The 18564-nt window shown below is 32.9% G+C and overlaps 1 protein-coding gene across 1 annotated transcript in view; it reads right to left on the bottom strand.

Moving 5' to 3' along the window:
• Positions 1 to 18564, bottom strand: part of LOC150093776 (nephrin-like) — a 200110-nt gene that overhangs the window by 11792 nt on the left and 169754 nt on the right. Inside the window, exons 6-9 of the mRNA XM_090413068.1 lie at positions 15572 to 15862; positions 12615 to 12902; positions 6720 to 7016; positions 797 to 928 (exon numbers count right to left, since the gene is read on the bottom strand). Coding sequence (XP_090269194.1) covers positions 797 to 928; positions 6720 to 7016; positions 12615 to 12902; positions 15572 to 15862 — 1008 coding nt within the window. The remainder of the gene's footprint in view (positions 1 to 796; positions 929 to 6719; positions 7017 to 12614; positions 12903 to 15571; positions 15863 to 18564) is intronic.

Genomic DNA, 18564 nt, shown 5'->3' with positions numbered 1-18564 from the left:
TAATATGTGTCATGCTAAGCGATAAAAACAATAATATGACAAAAGATTAAATCCGTTATCAGAGATAGATTTATGAGCACTAGATTCTCTGATGCTGTTGTACTAAATATGATATAAGAAAATCAACAATGCTATAAGTCCGTTAACTATAACTTCAAATAAATGAACTGGTATATTAGCTCGGTGTCAACTGGGCGACAGCCAACTAGGTGACAGGACAACTAGTTTACTGGGAGACAACCAGGTTAGGTCAAAGTTTTTTTAAAAAAACTTTCTTATACATAAAATAAAATATGATAAAAAGATAACTCTAACCTATCCAAGAAGGGTTCCAAATTTAAAAGGCTTTTATTATATATAAAGAAAATTTTCTTTGACAAAATAAAAGTATAAGATGTCTAAATTAGGTCCAATTATGTTTGGAATCTTGCTACTTTTTGAAGTCTTTTGTAAAATGTCAAAGTAATTCTCTTTTCGTTTATTATGCACTTTATGCACGAGGACGTATATGGTTTAAGATTACAAACTGGTGATGTTATTAGGATGTCAGCTAGTTCGAGTGGAGTATTATGGATAAGGAATTCGGGAAAGTACAGTGAGACATTGTGAGTGATGATGAACCTATAAGAGATGGGTGGGGTGGGGGGGCTAGTCGTTTGAATAGGGACCTAGTGGTCCTTTGTTTTTTGAGCCGGCATCTCAAATTGTTGGTCGTCAAGTCTGCCTCCCAGTTGTTCGTGAACTATATATATTATTTAAAAAAAATAAAAAATAAATAATGAATGGTCCAACTCACCTTTATGTTTTTCTGGTGCTCTGGCCTGCCACCTCATGACAATAACAATTATAATAGCTACCAATACTAAAGCTGCCACAATACCTATTAGGACTCCCAGGATTGGACTTACAGGAGAATTATCAACGTCAGCTACAAGAATACAACAGCAATTTATATTTCATTATTTGGGGATAGTTTCACATTTAAATTAATAATATGATAGATTTTAGCATTAGTAAGCCAAAAAAATACAGTATTTTGTTTAAATAATGATGAAAAATTATCCAAAGTGGAGCTTTCTGTATGGTGAGATTTTCTTCTGTGTTTCTTCTCGGTGCACTAAAACTAACTGCATGACATTTCTCAGCTCTAATATAAATATAACTTTATCCGTCTCAAGATTTTTCTTAATTAATGAAAATATGTCGGATGTTCTGTCTCTGGTGCACGGGAGGAAACTGTGAATAACAATTTGGTCTACAGCTGAACATTATTAAGTTGACGATGGTAGCATTCTACCAAGAGTTAAACAGCAGTAAAAAATATTTCACAGCTTTTAAATAGTTTAAAAATAAATTCCATAGTACTCATCCTTTCCTTAGTCATTTGTTGGATTTTGTTTTGGCTTTTCAATTTCTGAATAGGAAGCTAAATCAAAATAATCCTTAAGTGATCAACGATCTCATCAGTTGAATACCAAATGGGGAATTTTCTGTCGCGAATTCGATTTTCTCGTTATCATTGATTCCCACATGGAGACCGTAATAACATCATTGTCAGTCATTGAATTCGTTCACTGGCTTTCTCTGTAATAACCGTTACGTTTATTAACGAGAGTACTTAAATGCTTTATTGTATGTTGATTTTGTACTCAAATTGGTCATCTCTCTCTCTGAAGATGGAAGTTCTTTAGTAATCGTCTCGTATGTTTGATATCCTAAAAGAATAGAATTAATTGCCTTAACGATGAACTGTTTTGTAACATGGATGAAAAAGACAATTAACATGCCCAAAGAATTCTCTAATTTTATCCCGGGCCACTTATATTCAGTGTACAGCTATGATGAAGTTCTAGTATGCAGTAGCATTGGAAAACGCAACACACCAAAAAACAAAATGAACTTTTGTTCTTTTGTGGTGTTTTTTTATACTTTTAAACAGTAACGGCAACATTTAAGTTTTGTTTTACATCACACGTTATTTCTAAACTGGTCTATTCATTGATTGTCTTGAACTTAATCAGATCTTGTGAGACATTCTTGTTCTGTCTCTCGTGTTGTCTCGAACTCATGAAATGTGAAGATTGTTCTTCTGAAACTATCCTTTCTGCAAAACATAATGACCACACGCAATTAACAGACAGACACACAAATTATACGTTTGCCGTAACGACAAATAACCAAATCTAGTTAGGTGGAACTAGTAAAATAATTTTGGAGGCATGGAGACTCTTGGAGAAGTTATTTGATCTCTATAATTTCGATTATCTGACCCTTAGTTCATCCACAGTACGATAGGGCTGCAGCCTTTAATAGAAGGAATTCATATGAAGTTATCTCTGCTCACCTATTTTAAATATTACGTGTTTGAAGCCACTTGTTCACTACCTTAGTTTTACCCAGAGGCGGCTCGTGCATAGGCACTGCAGAACTGCAGTACCCCCAATTTTTCTCGATATATAAATATATTTATTAATTTATTTACAGGGTTCGGGATAAATTTGACAGTTTCGTAAGGAAAAAGAAAATCTTCTTTGTATCTATTAAATTTAATGAATTGACAAAAAAACATTACAGGCAGAGTTAATTACAATACTATCAACAAGATTTACTCAAAATAACCACCATTAGCATCGATCACAGCTTCAATTCTGCTTCGGAACCTCGAACAAGCTGATGCTACAGTCTCCCTGGGAAGGGCCGCAAAAACTGTTTTAATTTTATCCATTAACTGGGCTTTTGTATTACTGGAAGTGCGATTGGTGTCTTTTTCAACTGCGCCCCATACAAAATAATCCATGGGGTTAAGGTCTGGGGAGTTTGGAGGCCAAACATTTGGACTGGTGAAGTCGTAGAAATTTTCAGACAACCATTTTTGACTTTTCCCAGAGGTGTGGCAAGGGGCCGAATCCTGCTGCCATACATACGGCCTACCATTGGCTACCCTTGTTATCCAGGGCTTGACTACAGTTAGCAACTCCACGAACAAAGCCCGAATTCCAATGCCAGGGTTCTTCAACACCTGTTCCTGCAGATTTGCGAGGAATTCTGCTGTACGAACGCAATCAGATCGTCTGCTAGGGATCTTTCTTCTTGCTACATCCTCGTAGTCACCATTGCAAGTCTCTAGTTCATGCCTGATTGTTTTTACTGTATTCAGGGAGCATTGGGCAGCAGTCGTAATATCCTTATTTTGATGGCGGGCACGAATCATCATGATACAAGTTATTCTCTTCCATGATTCAGGTGGGTTCCAGCTATCCATCCTTTCTGACATCTTGTATATGAATGAAGAAGGGTCCAAACTTTTAAATGAAGAGAAGTGTGTGTTAATACATGTAACTTACGGAAAAATATAATTAATTATAAATATGTCAAATTTATCCCGAACACCCTGTATGTTTGCTTGTAATATTCAATTTTATCATCAACAATCCTATACAATTCTCTTATTTTGTATAAAAAATAATAAAAATCCATCTTGTAGCACTTAGGAGGGCGAAGGACGCTAGCAGCACTGTGTTTACCACAGTGTCACACTGCTACGCGCGCAAGCATATGCACGTCATAGTGAGATGCGAGCTATTAACGTAATGCGGCACTGTGTGTCGTGCAGTTCCACTGTTGTTTATATGCAGTTTGCGCCAGTAGTAGAGTGGTCGTAGTGCTTATCGTGTTTACTCCGTCTCTTTAAATATTTGGACATTACAATTAAAGGATTTAATTGTAATATCCAAAAATTGTAAATCCATAACTTTAATTACAATTACAGGAAGGATTTTATTTTTTAGTAATTTTGAATTATACTAAACTATATAATTTTATCGATAATAAACACTATTTTTTCATGAAACAAAACAAGAAGAATATAGTTTAGTTTTAAATAATTTTGAATTACACTAAACCGTATAATTTTATCGATAATAAACAATATTTTTTCATCCTTTCTTTTAAGCTTACACGGTGATCCGAATACATTTTTGAAAATTATGGAGACAACGTAGAGAATGTAGTAAGATAATGTAAATTTTAGTTATATTAAACTAAAGTTTTTATTTGAACACTGTAGTTGTCCATGATTTTCAAAAATATTTTTTCATGTTTATTTATGTATTTTTTTACCATAATTTTGATATTTTATCCAAACAGATATACACTGTACTTACGGTGTGTATGTATATTTCGAAAATTGCAGCACCCACAAGATTTCAAGCCACGAGCCGCCACTGGTTTTACCTACGATTTTCACACCACTATTCTGAGTTGTTCACCAACGGTTTTTTTAACCTACTTCTCCTGTTAAAATCTGTCAATAAGGATGTACTTAGCACAAGTTTTTCTTCTGTCTCCAAGTAAATTGATTCATATATATGCTGGAACGTAATGTCAGTCCTATTCAGTGCAGTTATCAAGAATTTATCATTATCATCTGCAGCCTCTTCTCTTAACTCTTCCAAATTATTTCTACATGCCTGCAATTTCTTTCTTGTGCTCTGTTTAAACATACAAAAACGTATTTTTGGATCTTTCTTAATGTAATTTGTCTTTTCTAATGACGCAGAAATATTCGTCTACTTCATTAAACCACTTTCAATGAATACAAGTTGTACTGTTGAAGTTTCTATTTCGAAGTATGTCCACTTTACGAAACTTATAACATTGGAGACTTTCTTTAGTGTCATTGTATTGATTTATTTCCGCGCATTCTCTCTCTCTAAGAGGAAACGAACTGTTTTTCCCTAAAAGTTGAAAACATCATGCATTTGTAAGTTGAGATATACTGGAATTAAGGAAGGTGAAGAACAATAATCATGCTGGCTTAGCCAAATATTTATGCATAGATAAAGCGGGATTTTTGCTGTAATCCATCGTATATTCAGAATTTTTGTCTTAGTGCCTTAGTATGATCCAAAGAAGATTTCCAGTTGGTTAGCTAACTCACGGATGATGCTCAGATATTGACCATGAAAATATATGGATCACTATCTATAAGTTGACTAACAACTGGAGTTTATTTTCATAGTTCAAAAATGGATGGGATTGTTGACGATGATGGTAGTTGTGAGCTTCCATTAATCCAAAAAAGCATGAAACCCATCAAATATTTGGAGTTGTGCTGATTGTTTCTTCTTCGCAAACAAGTTTTAACATCTGGGGGGGGCGATTTATTTTTTTCCAGTTTAGAGCAAAATGTGGTGCACGTCTTGTGCTCTTTGAATTTATGTGATTTTTTGATGGAGTAAACATCTCTAGGTAAGCACCGCATTTATCTTCAGTCCGGTTGAAGGTGCTTACTGGAGGCCTGAAGTGGCTTGAAAAAGTTCCATGAACTCCTTATCTCCATGTTTTGTTTCTAGTGCAGGGTTTCTGGACTATATAAAAATACAAAAAGAAATATATAAAACTGATAAAAATAGAAAAATAATCCTCAGCCCACTCAAAGTACCCAATGTATTATAGGTTTACAAATACCCTTTCGTGGGTGGTGACAACATAAAAAAAAATTAAATAAATGCCAAGTGAATTAGATTTCATAATATCTATGTCTTGCATAGGAGATAGAGAATTTTTACCATTTTATATTTTTATTTATTTTTTTCGTTTACTTATTTTTTTACATAGTCCTGAAACCGTGCTCTATAAACCAAACTTAGCTCTTCGGTTTTTAAATAATCCATTTATTTATTATTTTTTATCAGTTTGAAAACGATATTCATTTCAACTGAAATGAATTAACCGGTCTCATTTAGAGATGGAAAGATCTATCAAGACACTCGGATTTTTCATTCTCCAAAGCAGGCTAACATGTAGGAGAACACAAGCAATTAGCAGTTGGTAATACTGGCCTCATAGCACGAAATGCTTCGGAAGTAATACAACTGTACTTTGTTTTGAACACGGCAATTCCATTTATGTTATTGTTTGCGGAGGTTCTTTGCAGAAATCTAGAATAGTTAAGCAGTGAAATTCTAAACAACTAATGAAAGTCACATGATCCTATTATGTTTAAATTGACTATAAATGTTGGCTTACATATAAATTGAAATATATAAAAACTGTACTGAAATGCAATACCATCATAATTTTAATGAATTTCTACAAACATTTAAAGCTTTGAATAAACTTTAATTTCCATATAACGTATTTGGAAATTAAATACACTAGATGAAACTATTTCGAAAATATCCTTCAAAGAAAACAGTAACTATTTTTTTTTTTTTTTGGCGTATTTATTATTCAGATAATTTTCCACATTTCCTGAAATGCAATCAAAAATTGGCAAGCGAAATATGTTTAGGCTTATCTAAACACTTATCTGCCATGAAACGAAAATCGTCTGCCATTGCTCATTTCATTATTTGATCTACGAGTATTTGACCAAAAGACTTATTTTCTTTATAAATTTCGGTTAAACTTATCGTATTTGTAAATGTATAGTAATTATTAACTTAATGTAAACAGAATTTTAATGAGAAGAAAGGGTGTGTAAACGGAAATTATGTTCTACGTATATTTAGATAAAAAGTAATGGATAAAGTAGGTAATTTGAAGGCTAAATTATAAATTAGTTTATCTGACTTGCAGATTTCTGCACTTTCGCCTGTCTCTAATGGCTCTTAATGATAGAGAGAGGTAGAGAGATTGCTTAAAGTGAACTGCGATCTAATTACCACGCAAAATATTATCATAAAATCTGAAATATTATTAATATCTTCACTTGCCTGTTCTTCTCTCTGCAGGAAGAAGAGTACTAGCCAAGAGAGCAACAGAATTACTCCGCCCTTTCGCGTTCGAGGCATACAGTACAAGAATAAAAGATGTACCGCTGGGAAGCCCCTCAACAGTAAAGACGGGACTGTCTGATGTCATATTAGCCTGCAGGTGCTCTACGGCAGAATTGTAGACTTCCAGATGAAATTGTTGTCTCAAACCTCCATCATACCCTGCGTCACACTCAACCGTAAGGGAATTTATCGTTTGATTTGTCACGATGCAATTTCTGATTGTTTCTGGAGGACCTGGATGGAAACAGTAAATATTTAGCCTGGAAAAAGAAAACCGACTGTCAAGGGCGTTAATAGCATCTATAAAAACTACAACTTATTTCTTTTTTTTTTATTTGTCTTCTTTTTTTTATTAATGTTATTATTACGACTAATTTGTGTTACCTATTAGTTGTTAGTTTATTTATTTATTTATTTATTTATTCGTTTTCCTTTCTATTTGTATGCACGGTATCGAATTAGCCTTTATTAAATGAATATTACTATTTTAAGAAGAATTAAAACAAGAGATGGCGCCACTAGTATACACATAGTTTATAATGTTAAAGGTCGTTGGTTTGTTATTGAAAATATATTATAGCATGCAATTGAAGAAATAATAATTAACTCTAAATTGCGTGCATTTATTTTTTGCTGCATGAACTAAAGGCACAGGGTATGTGGAAGTTAAATCTTTTCTTCAATGAGCGAGTTAAGTTTCTTTCTTTCATTTTTTTTTCTTTCGTTGTAAAACAATCATTTATTTATTTTTAGTTTTAAGCAAGGAATACAGTTTGGTTACACGTTTTAAACTGCAGAGTAAGAACATAGCAAGAACGGAAGTTGCTATTTAGAAAACGAAATGTAATTACTAACAAATTATTCAAAAAGAACAATTTAGAAATCACTTCTGATTTTAACAAAAATGCACACATCTTATTATTTTATTTATTATTTTAAATATATATTACAATCGCATGAGCACGTTTAAGCAATCTCTCAACATTTTAAATTTAAAATAAAAATTAATATCCTATCTACACCCAGTGATTTGCGTTTTATTTGTCACATAATACGTGAAGCTATAAAAAATTATATTATTTCATATGCATATTTCGAGTTAAAAATGAAAAGTTACTGTTAAATTATAGCAATATTCTTTGATTTAGAAAGTTGAAGTAAAAAAAACAGTTGATGTGTCAATCTAGATAGTTTAGAAGGGAAATAAGTGATTTTTTAATCGTTTACAATAAATAAATAAATAACCAAGATAAATAAATAATAAATAAAGAAAATAAATAATAAATAAATAAATAAATATATAAATACAATTTTATTAATCTAGATATATTAATAAATATAATAACGAAAAAATAAAAATAATAAATAATGATAAATTTAACAAAAATAAAAAAAATAAATAAATAAACTGAAATATCACATTTAATAATAAAAATTTTAACAAAATATAAAAAATAAAGATAAGAAAAATGTAAAATAATGACAATTATTATTATTTGTTTATTTCAGATGGTCCGTGAAAAAAATTGCAATAAGCTGTGTTTTGTTGATGATATTTAGCAAATAAGACCATGATAAAGTGCATTTCTTCACGAAGGTATTTTTTTTTAAAGTCGTATTTTTATTAAATATACTGAAATATAGCAGCAAAATAACATTTATTGTTTTGTTTGTCTATTTTACGTTCATGACAAAAAAATATATCGAAAGTGTGTAGGGAAAAGAATTTTGAAGCTGGCAATATTTTTACCAAAATCATAAGTTTTGAATGCTCGCTGTTGTTGATCTGAGTAAAACACTGTTCGGAATAGAAACAGGAATGAGGAGAGAAAAGGTGCAACGTAATGTACGGAAAACATTTGCGAAACTTCAAACCAGGATCAGAAAATGAAACTGAAATTATAATCAGCGGATTAGATTTTAATTTTCAATATTAATTCAATTAAATTGCCTTTAATGAGTAACAAACAATCAAATTAAAAATAAGCAGACACTTAAACAAATTGAGCCTATAATATTTTTCTTCATTTATTTAAAAAAAAAATATATAAATATTATTGCAGGACACTTCCAAGAAACTAATTGTGAAAGGAAACTCCACACAATCCTCCATCTACACACAACGTCGCTGTCCAACATCTACTTACAACGCCATCTACCGCCCATTAATAACATTTTTAGTAAATAGTAAATTTTTTGAAGTTCATGAACTTCGCAAATTAGAAGCATCTAGCTAGACCACTATGATGGAATGCAGGGGCGAATGCTGGTCTTGAAATTCAAGCTTGCTCTTGTTATCATTGAAGGAGTGAGAGGTGTGATTGAAGTCTGATTAGCGGGATAATGAATTACTGGCCGTTTAAAACGATATATAGGTAACCTTCGTATAACGCGGTACTTATACAACGCGGTTTCGATATAACGCGGTCTACAAATTGTAGTAACCCTTGTTGAACGCGGTACTTATACAACTTTGATAAAAACAGTCTACAAATTGTCTTTACACCGTGTTTATCATGTTTTTACATGTTTTTCACCGCGCGACTTAAATCAAATTTTATCTTCGTTAAATTTGCGTCCGCCCGTATCGCGCATGTAGTTATAAGTAGCGAATTTATATTAGGGGAAATACCCTTTAGCACGCATGTACGTCAATTGTTACCGTATGAAATGTTTATTACTGAAAATTGTCTTCGTTTTCTGCCAGGAAAGCGCATTAAATATCATAAGTGTGTTCATCTCAAGCTGTGCACGTTATTTTTTGGTGAGTTACGTACAATATGTCATTTTTTTTATGTAACAAAAATATTTTTATAATAATAGCCACTTAGAGCGCTTTTGCGATATGGTTGAAAACGAAATTAGTGAATTAACTGATGGAGAAATAAATTTAAATGAGGAGGAACTGGTACAATTAATAGATGACGTCGAACCACATGACGGAGAAAGTTCTCCCGAAGATTCTGATTGTGATGAATCCGTTAAAGAATTCAGTTTAAAGAAATTAGCAGAAGGATGGCAAGAAAGTTATTTTATGGATAATAATCTCCCAATGGAGCGCTCCGGAAAATTCACGAGGTAATTGGATATTTGTTTAACTCCGTATTATGAACTTAATAAAAAATTGCAGCATAGTAGTAAGCAAGGTCTTATTACTGACTTCTTGATAACTAAACCAGCCGAAATATGCAGTGAGAATCATACAAATGATGTCCAAGAGATTTCAAATGATGACATCCGGCCACTCGTAAATAAAGAACATCTACGAAATGTTAGTTTTGAAGAGAGTGATGACGATTAAAATATACGCTTTATTTTATTTTGCCTAAAACATTTATGTATTATGTGCAATGAAGTTTACGTACAATTTAAAGTTTTTTATAATTTTATACTATGTATTTGTTTCATAGTTTATTTGTTTTCTTAACTTACATGAATTACCTGAATTAAATAAAAATATTTTTTTGTTGAATATGTCATAGTTCATATAATCTTTAAAAAAACTATTTCGGAACCTAACCCTACTTTTTTTTTTATGTGATCTGAGTCTCGCATAACGCGATTTATATAACGCGGCATTTTTGTGGAACCTAACATCCGCATTATACAAGGGTTACCTGTATTTAGAAACTTATGAGAAAAAAAAAATCAGCTAACGCCTTTTTATTCCCGTATATATAGGGTGTAGGCGAGGCCGTTTTTAGCCCTATCTCACTTTTGGAGACTGAGTGGGCAGTTCAATCTCCACTGGTACCCAATCAGAGGTAGCTGGCCTAAGGCTCTCACTAATTAAGAGGCACACAGTGAAGAGTGACGGCTCAACAAGTGCCGCCATCTCGTGGTCCCTAACCCTAACACTCGTATTTAATGTCTAAAAAATAATGTGGGTTCTACGGTCGATTTTCTTGAGTTTACGGGACGAAAAACCCGAGTTTTCGGGAGAAAAAACCAGTGCCAGAGATCGACTAACTCGGATTAGATCGACTAGAAACTTATGTACATTTAATTATACACATACAACATTTATTTTACAAATGATATTCTATCTTTTTCAATTTAGCTACTTGAATACAAATTCTACCCTACGGTTCTTTTTTTTATGAACTGGTCAATCGTCATAAAAAATTGGTTGTAACTTAATTTTCCCAAGAAACACGCACACTTGTAAAGGTTGACTGAAGCTCACTGGCTAGAGCTACTTTGTTTGCGTATGCCCTTGTGTTTAAGACGACGTGAAGGGAGCGGAAATGGTTATGCGCGCGCATGAAATCACAGTGCCACAGCGAGGACCTGGAAGCGCCTACAACCGAGCAAGCCGAGGTAGCTTTGCCTAGACGAGCAAGCATCGGCCTTCGGTACACAACGCAAAGCTCAAATATTGCCGCGCAAGCTTAAGACGGCTTCTGTCTAAAAAAATAAAACCCTAAATATAGAATACTTATAAATGCATGCATTTATTAACAAATAAATATTACTTCTTTCTCAGTTAATGAGCTTGCGCAGCAAGCATGAAGAATTCGCCACAGATGGAATGGTAGAAATCTCTCTTTTTATGTTTACTTTAAGAATAGCAAGACAAAAGAAATAATTACATTGTGATTAAAATGCCAAAGGTCAATTTTTAAAACTGTAGCGGTAAAAAAGCTACTTCAGCGAGCAATTTTTTTGGCAGCCTGCACATGCATAGGCCACCTAAGAAAAACAGATCAGTGATGTTTGCAATAAAAATGGTAACGAGTTTTTCCGCTTTTTTTATTGCAAACATCACACATTTATTTATTTCATTCAATGAACTACTGAACTATCAGAAAACCCGTTCTTTACTTTATTTAACATAAAAAATGTTTACCAAATAGTGATTAGTCTATTCCTTTTTTATTTGAGCCAAGGATATTTTAAAAAATTATTTTTAAAACTTTTGTTCATGTTTTTTTTTTCTTTTTTTTTCTAAATATTTTTATTTAACGAAAATCGCTCTTAAAAGATCAAGGTACTATCCCTGTTTGCATTTCGGAGTTGGTGGACGTTGGTATAACGATCTATTCCAAATCACACTGCAATTGCTTGTAAGTAGAAGAAATAAATAACGATTTTGAGAAAAAAAAAAAAAAAAAACTAAACATACGAAGGCATGGTTTAAGCATCAATGTATGAACATTTACACGACTACACACAGAACATTTGTTTCACAAACCTTATAAAAATGTCTGAACTTTACCTTAAATGAATTACATTTTTTTTTTTTTTTTTTTTTTAGGCAATCCAATGCCTATTGGTTATGGATAGCCAATAGACTATGGATTGGAAACCCAATGTGGATATGGCAGTTTTGTGAATGTCTGTAGGTGGTGGGACGGGGGGGGGATGAATTTCATCACGTGTGAAATCAACATCTTGCTTACTGAAGGTCTGAAATATCATCAAATAAGTTCCATGTTTGGTATTTAGACAGCTCAGAGCTGGAAGAGTAATTTCCTTAGCCTAACACTGGTATACTAATGCAGAATGAGCATACAAGTCTACATTTCGCAGAGGGATACACACATAAAAATTATCATCATATATACATTAATAAGCATTGTTTATTGACGACATGAAGATAAATAAATAGAATAAATAGAAGGAGGAAAAAAGCCTTCCTTTTTATTATTATTATAATAAAATAATGAAAACATATTGAAGCAAGTAAATAAATAAATAAAACAACTGTTTAAATCAAGTAATAAACGCAAATCAAGAAGAAATATAATGCTATTGCAAAAAATTAATAAAACTCAATTAACTGTTCTTATTTTTAAATATAAAGACTAATATCATGATGGAACTTCTCACCTGCCGGTATTATCCTCACGACACAAGGCTCTTTTTGGACACCGATGCTGTTTTTCGCCCAACATAATAAGATCCCGTAGCCTAGCATAGTTTTCGGAGTGTACGTCACTATGCTTGTGGTTCCGTTGTTGACGAAGGAATGAATATCCACCTTTTCCACCGAATTATTTAGAGCCCATCGAAAATTTAAATCAGGCGGATCTGCTTCCACCTCGCATGAAACATTAACCGATTCATATCTTGTGACACCGTACACACTTCCTTGAATATGTTTGCACACGGGAGCAACTGAAAGTAAGATATAATTTGGTATGTATTCAAATCTATGCATTAAAAATGGAAGCGAAAGTAATTTGATGGTAATAGGACGCATTTGCCATAAAATAATATTTATGAACTATAATATAGAAGGCTAAAATGTCTATAAATATTTTAGACAGCATTTCTCTTTCTTTGTTTAATATTATTCTGTTTTTGACAAACAAAAACACTGGTATTGGAATAAAGTACAAAATACGTGCATTAGCAAAAATGCATTTGGCTGTAATCTTTTGGCTGCATTTCAAGTATTATGTTTCCGACAACCAATCATTTTCGCTTGTATTTTTTTATTTTATTTTATTTTTTATCTCGTATTATTGTTGAACTGAAGCTTATTCTTACTGTTGGTTGATATAAACGTGCGCTATCATATCTCAATCAGTTTTGCAATTCCAATCTAAAAAAAAAAAAAAAAAAGACGTTTGTGTGTAAGGAATAAAGCAGATGAATATTTTTAGTCATAGATTTAGATATGTAGACTTTAGATTATTGAGGATTATTGACTGATACGTCAAATGTGCTTTTGAAGTGTCAGTCAATTGTTGGAAAACGTCTGTGGCTATTTAATTTTTAAATTTAAATGTAATAATATTTATATCTTATTATTATACAGGAAATTTTTTAAAATTTTCCCTTTCAACTAAAATTAGCCTTAATTTTTCAACTCACAAAAGCAATGTATTATGTTTAGAACTTGTTTGTAGATGCTATAACAAAACGAAAGAACTAGAAAAATTAAAAAAAAAAAAATAAGCCCTCACATAACATCTTAAAGGGAGTAGTTCATTCGGTATGGGCGAAGCCCTTTGGTTGGAAAGACCTGGATTCGAATTCCGTGTATGACAGAGGAACCTTTATCAGGGTTTTTTTTCACTCAAATGTTAGCCGGTCTCATGGGATTGGATGGTTTTTTCTTCCCGGAAATTCGGGTTTTTTCATCCCTCAAAACAAGGATTAGGAGCCTCAACCCTTCTGAGGACGAACGAGAATGTTGAAAGGAACACTTCCAGTGGAGTTTTTAAATAAATGAAGGATTAACCTTTGAACAATCTCGTGAGATAATACACGGGAATCTTTGTCATTTCCCCATGTATTAAGAAAGTATAAAATATCCTAATTTCTTAATAATTTTTTTTTTTTTTGGTGGTTTGGCTGGTTGAGTTGGTAGTACTGCTCTTTAACCAGTAGGTCGTGGATTCAAATTATTTGTAGACAGGTGTCTGTAAATGCCTTTAGGGTGGAGATGAATTTCACCACTCGGTGTGAAACTAATTTTCTTTTCTAGGTTTTAAATTAATATCCCAATATTAATGTTATGAGTTTTATTGAAACTACTTAGTACTGATAATATTAAAAATAATAGAGAAGATAGAGCGTAAAATAATTTATATTGGTTGTTATTACTCAATAACTATAGAAGGAAGGGGGGAGGGGATAGTAAGGATAACAAATAAATTCACACTTTTAGCTAAGTAGATTATCCTATGGAAATGCCCGATGGAATTATAAGAGTTTCTTGCTTTTTTACGAGTTGCCTGTTATTGTATTACTTGAAAGACACGATCCTGAGGTTTTCATACTTGTCTTTCATTGATGTTTTTTTTTTTTTAATTTATCCTGTGATCTTTGCTTTATGAAATGTTAAGGCTTTTTTTTTTCGGGAAAATTAATCCCAAAAAAATTTCCAAGATGCAGCAGCAATTTCTGATATCCCAATTTTAACAGTGTCAGATTAAAGATTATCTTAACATTGAATCGAAATACGGCACTAACTAGCTTCACGCGATTTTTTCCCTAAGAATATATTAAAGAACAGTTGACTTACGAGTATGGACGCTTCAAATTTTGAAAGAATTATAACATTGAATTTAAGTGTACTACAAATTCTAGAAACAGCATGAGAAGAATTAAATGCTGCTCATGGGGGACATTTTAATTACCACTCATGGGACACCAAATGATGCGTAATAACAATTTATAGAGGGTATGTTCATGATTTGAGTATATTTCTGTTAAAAGATTCATCTTTCGTCTTTCATTATGGACTTTCTTGAAATATAAAGATACAAGGATAATAGACGAAAGTGAAAAATATATATCAAGAATTTGTAATAGAAACTACGAAAATGAAAAATGAAAAAAAAAAGTACTATTCGATGACGGATTGATTCTTTATTCATTCCCTCTCTCTCTCTCTCTCTCTCTCTCTCTCTCGTAACAATATTGAGCTTATATTCTACTGAATATATTTTTTGTTATTTTTATGATTGTTTCTAGTGCCAGTTTTCAACTATTGGAATGCCACAATTTTGAGGAATGTAGTCTATTTATTCGTCAGTCTGGGTCCTACACACACACACACACACACACACACACACACACACACACACACACACACACACACACACACACACACACACACACACACACACACACACACACACACACACACACACACACACACACAATAAAAAGGCAAGGAGCGAGCAAATCATTCAAATGGATTCAGCCCTCCCATCTTACTCGATTACCGTATATTATATTCACTTGAAATTCCGATTTCTAACAAAACACCGTTTTATTGAAGTGTTTTTTATTATTTAACCTCTCAGTGTAGTTTAGAAGCCTCTACTTACACTGAACATCCAGTAGAACTTCCTCGCTTTTTCCCTCTCCTTCACTGTTTGTAGCCACACATTGGTATTTTCCTCTGTGATGCTTCTTTACGCTCTGCAATACTAGCGACTGGTTGCTGATGATGATGCCGGCGCTTTTATTACCATGCAAAGGTCTATTCTCAAATCTCCATTCCATTTCCTTAATCCAAGGTGTAGCCCTTATGTTGCAGTCGAAGTAGACATCACTGCCTTCTTTTATGGCGGTGTACTGTATATTGGCACCAAGGGCTAAGCGTAGTTCGGGAACATCTGTAACAGAAAGAGCCAAAAAAAAAAAGTGTATTTGCAATTAAAAGAATAAAATACTTGCCTAGAGGTTAGGAATAAAAACTTTTGCAAGAGTAATGCTATTTAAAGCTGTCATGATTTATTTGTTACGCTATGCAGTTCTGAAAGTATTTAGCATTCAAAATATTTTTTCTTACTCTAGCAGGCTGCTGAAAAATGTTTCAAATTATTGACGAAAAAGTTTCTAGGAAGGATTATATATTTTTTTTTTCTTTATATATAAGTCCAATATCTTATTGAAACAAATTTTCAATTCTTTGGGGGGGGGGACATGAGACTCTATTTTATTTAATAATAAAATAGAGTCAATTTAATAGTATTACAAAATTAATATTAAATATACAGTATATGTGCGTCAGTCTGCCATTCTATCTTCATTTGGTATTCGGCCTATTTCTCTTTACAATCGAGCAATTTCTTCTTGTAAACTTAATTTTAACAGTAAATCTTCCAATCTACATAGTCTGATGTACCTGATGCGCGTGTGTTCTCTAGCAGAAGTTGGAGTTGCTTAGAATTAGAATTAATTGCGTATGTCCTTCGAGACAGTTTGCTTGTTATGAGTATATTTTTGTTAAAAGATTCATCTTTCGTCTTTCCTTATGAATTTTCTTGAAATATAAAGATACAAGGACAACAGACGAAAGTGAAATATATATATATATATATATCAAGAATTTGTAATAGAAACTACTAGCGAAGAACCCCGGGTGTTCAGAGAAGAAAGTAGAACTGGTTAGCTTACTTTCAATTGAAAAAGTGCATATAAATGATCTTCGAATCCCAGAGGGGATTAAATCCTAGTCTTTCGAATCAGAGGGTGTTGTCAATACCCACTATGGAAAGCGATGAGAGTTACAATAAACAAATTGTCTGCTTAATGGGATCTAAAACTAAATATGAATTTTCTAAAACGGGTTTCATTTATTATATTTTTATCTTTCCCTTTTTTATCTCCTTTCCTACCCTTCTCATTCTAACACGAATAATGATGTCAGAATAAATTCATTTATTCTGACATCATTATATTGGTTAGAAATCTATTGCATCTATACATCTATTTTATTGGTTAGAAATCTATTGCATCTATACATCTATTTTATTGGTTAGAAAACTCGTGTTTTCTAACCAATAAAATAAAAAACAAAACTGACCAGAAGAACAAACGTAGTTATTTATTATATTATATATAGTCCAATATCTTATTGAAACAAATTTTCAATTTTTGGGGGGAGGGTAAACAGACATAATTGGAATCTTCGCAACCTTAGATGCTTGGGCCATAATTAAAAACAATATAAAAAAAATATAACATCTTCTACCACTGTTATTGCTTTATAGTGCTTACTTAGCTTAAATTTTGTATGGTCGTATTAAATAAATAAATTATCCTCACATTTAGATTTCAGCCTATATTCGATCATTTTAACACACAACCAGGCACGAATCCACCTAATTTAGATGCTTCAATCATTTACGTCTCGTTCTTCTAAGATATCCATGAAATACTTTTTTGTAATAATAATTATTATTATCTATTATCTGTTGTATGAATGCGTTTTGCATCATTAGGCAGGCCAAAATGATAATTCTGGAACGCTTTCTAGAAAGGAGAAGGAGATCTTCAGTGTTATATTAAATAAATATATCTTAAAGTCACCGGTCACTCCTTTACATCACGATGCACATCGAGTTGCTTTTCATCTCTTATATTGCATCCTTCCTCCTCCTTCCTATCTCTATTGACACATGTCAGTTAGAGAGAGAGGAGTGTGTGTGTGTGTGTGTGTGTGTGTGTGTGTGTGTGTGTGTGTGTGTGTGTGTGTGTGTGTGTGTGTGTGTGTGTGTGTGTGTGTGTGTGTGTGTGTGTGTGTGTGTGTGTGTGTGTGTGTGTGTGCAGCAACATGAAGAAGAAACGGCAGATAATATTACCTACACTACTCGGTCATATGTTGATTTAAGTGAGAACACGAAATATTGCTTAAAATTGAGAAATACGTCTTTTGAAATGGAAGAAAAACGTGCCATGAACGATTTCTTTTAGAATGATGTGTGTGTGAAATTGCCCCACTTTTTTTTGAAATTGGTTTCGTGTAGCCATGTGTGAATGTGAGATTCAATATACACGAATTGGCAACCAGTAAGTTGTCAAAACAGTGACGAAGGCATGTTTGTAATACTGGCGCTTCTACAAATGAAATCACGAGTTCAACCTCATTTTCTCGGATCATAAATTTAACATAAATTCTCCAAAAATAAACTAAGGCTGGAATTGTCTGACACACAATTTAGTGTTAATAAATTTTTCTTCACTTCTGAATGCGAGAATGATTGAGAAATAGATCAATTATTCTCTTTCTCTCCCTATGGTGTGTGTGTGTGTGTGTGTGTGTGTGTGTGTGTGTGTGTGTGTGTGTGTGTGTGTGTGTGTGTGTGTGTGTGCGTGCGTGCGTGCGTGCACACACACACACACACACACACTTGTGAATTGACTTCAGAAATTGAGGTTGTTTGGAATTACAGTCAGAACAACGTAAGTATGCTTGTATTATGTGTTAACAGCATGAGTTTTTCGATTTATTTGTTTGTTTTGGAGATTTTAATGGCAGCATTTTTACTTCTGGAAAGAAAGCCTATTTTCTACCACCATGAGATCAAATGAC

This window comes from Typopeltis vanoorti, chromosome 23 (assembly GCF_054136105.1).
Source record: "Typopeltis vanoorti isolate ZY-2024b chromosome 23, IOZ_Tvanoo_1.0, whole genome shotgun sequence".
NCBI lineage: Eukaryota > Metazoa > Arthropoda > Arachnida > Uropygi > Thelyphonidae > Typopeltis > Typopeltis vanoorti.
Note: the sequence above shows the minus strand (reverse complement) of the source record. Positions and strands in the feature narration are given on the sequence as shown.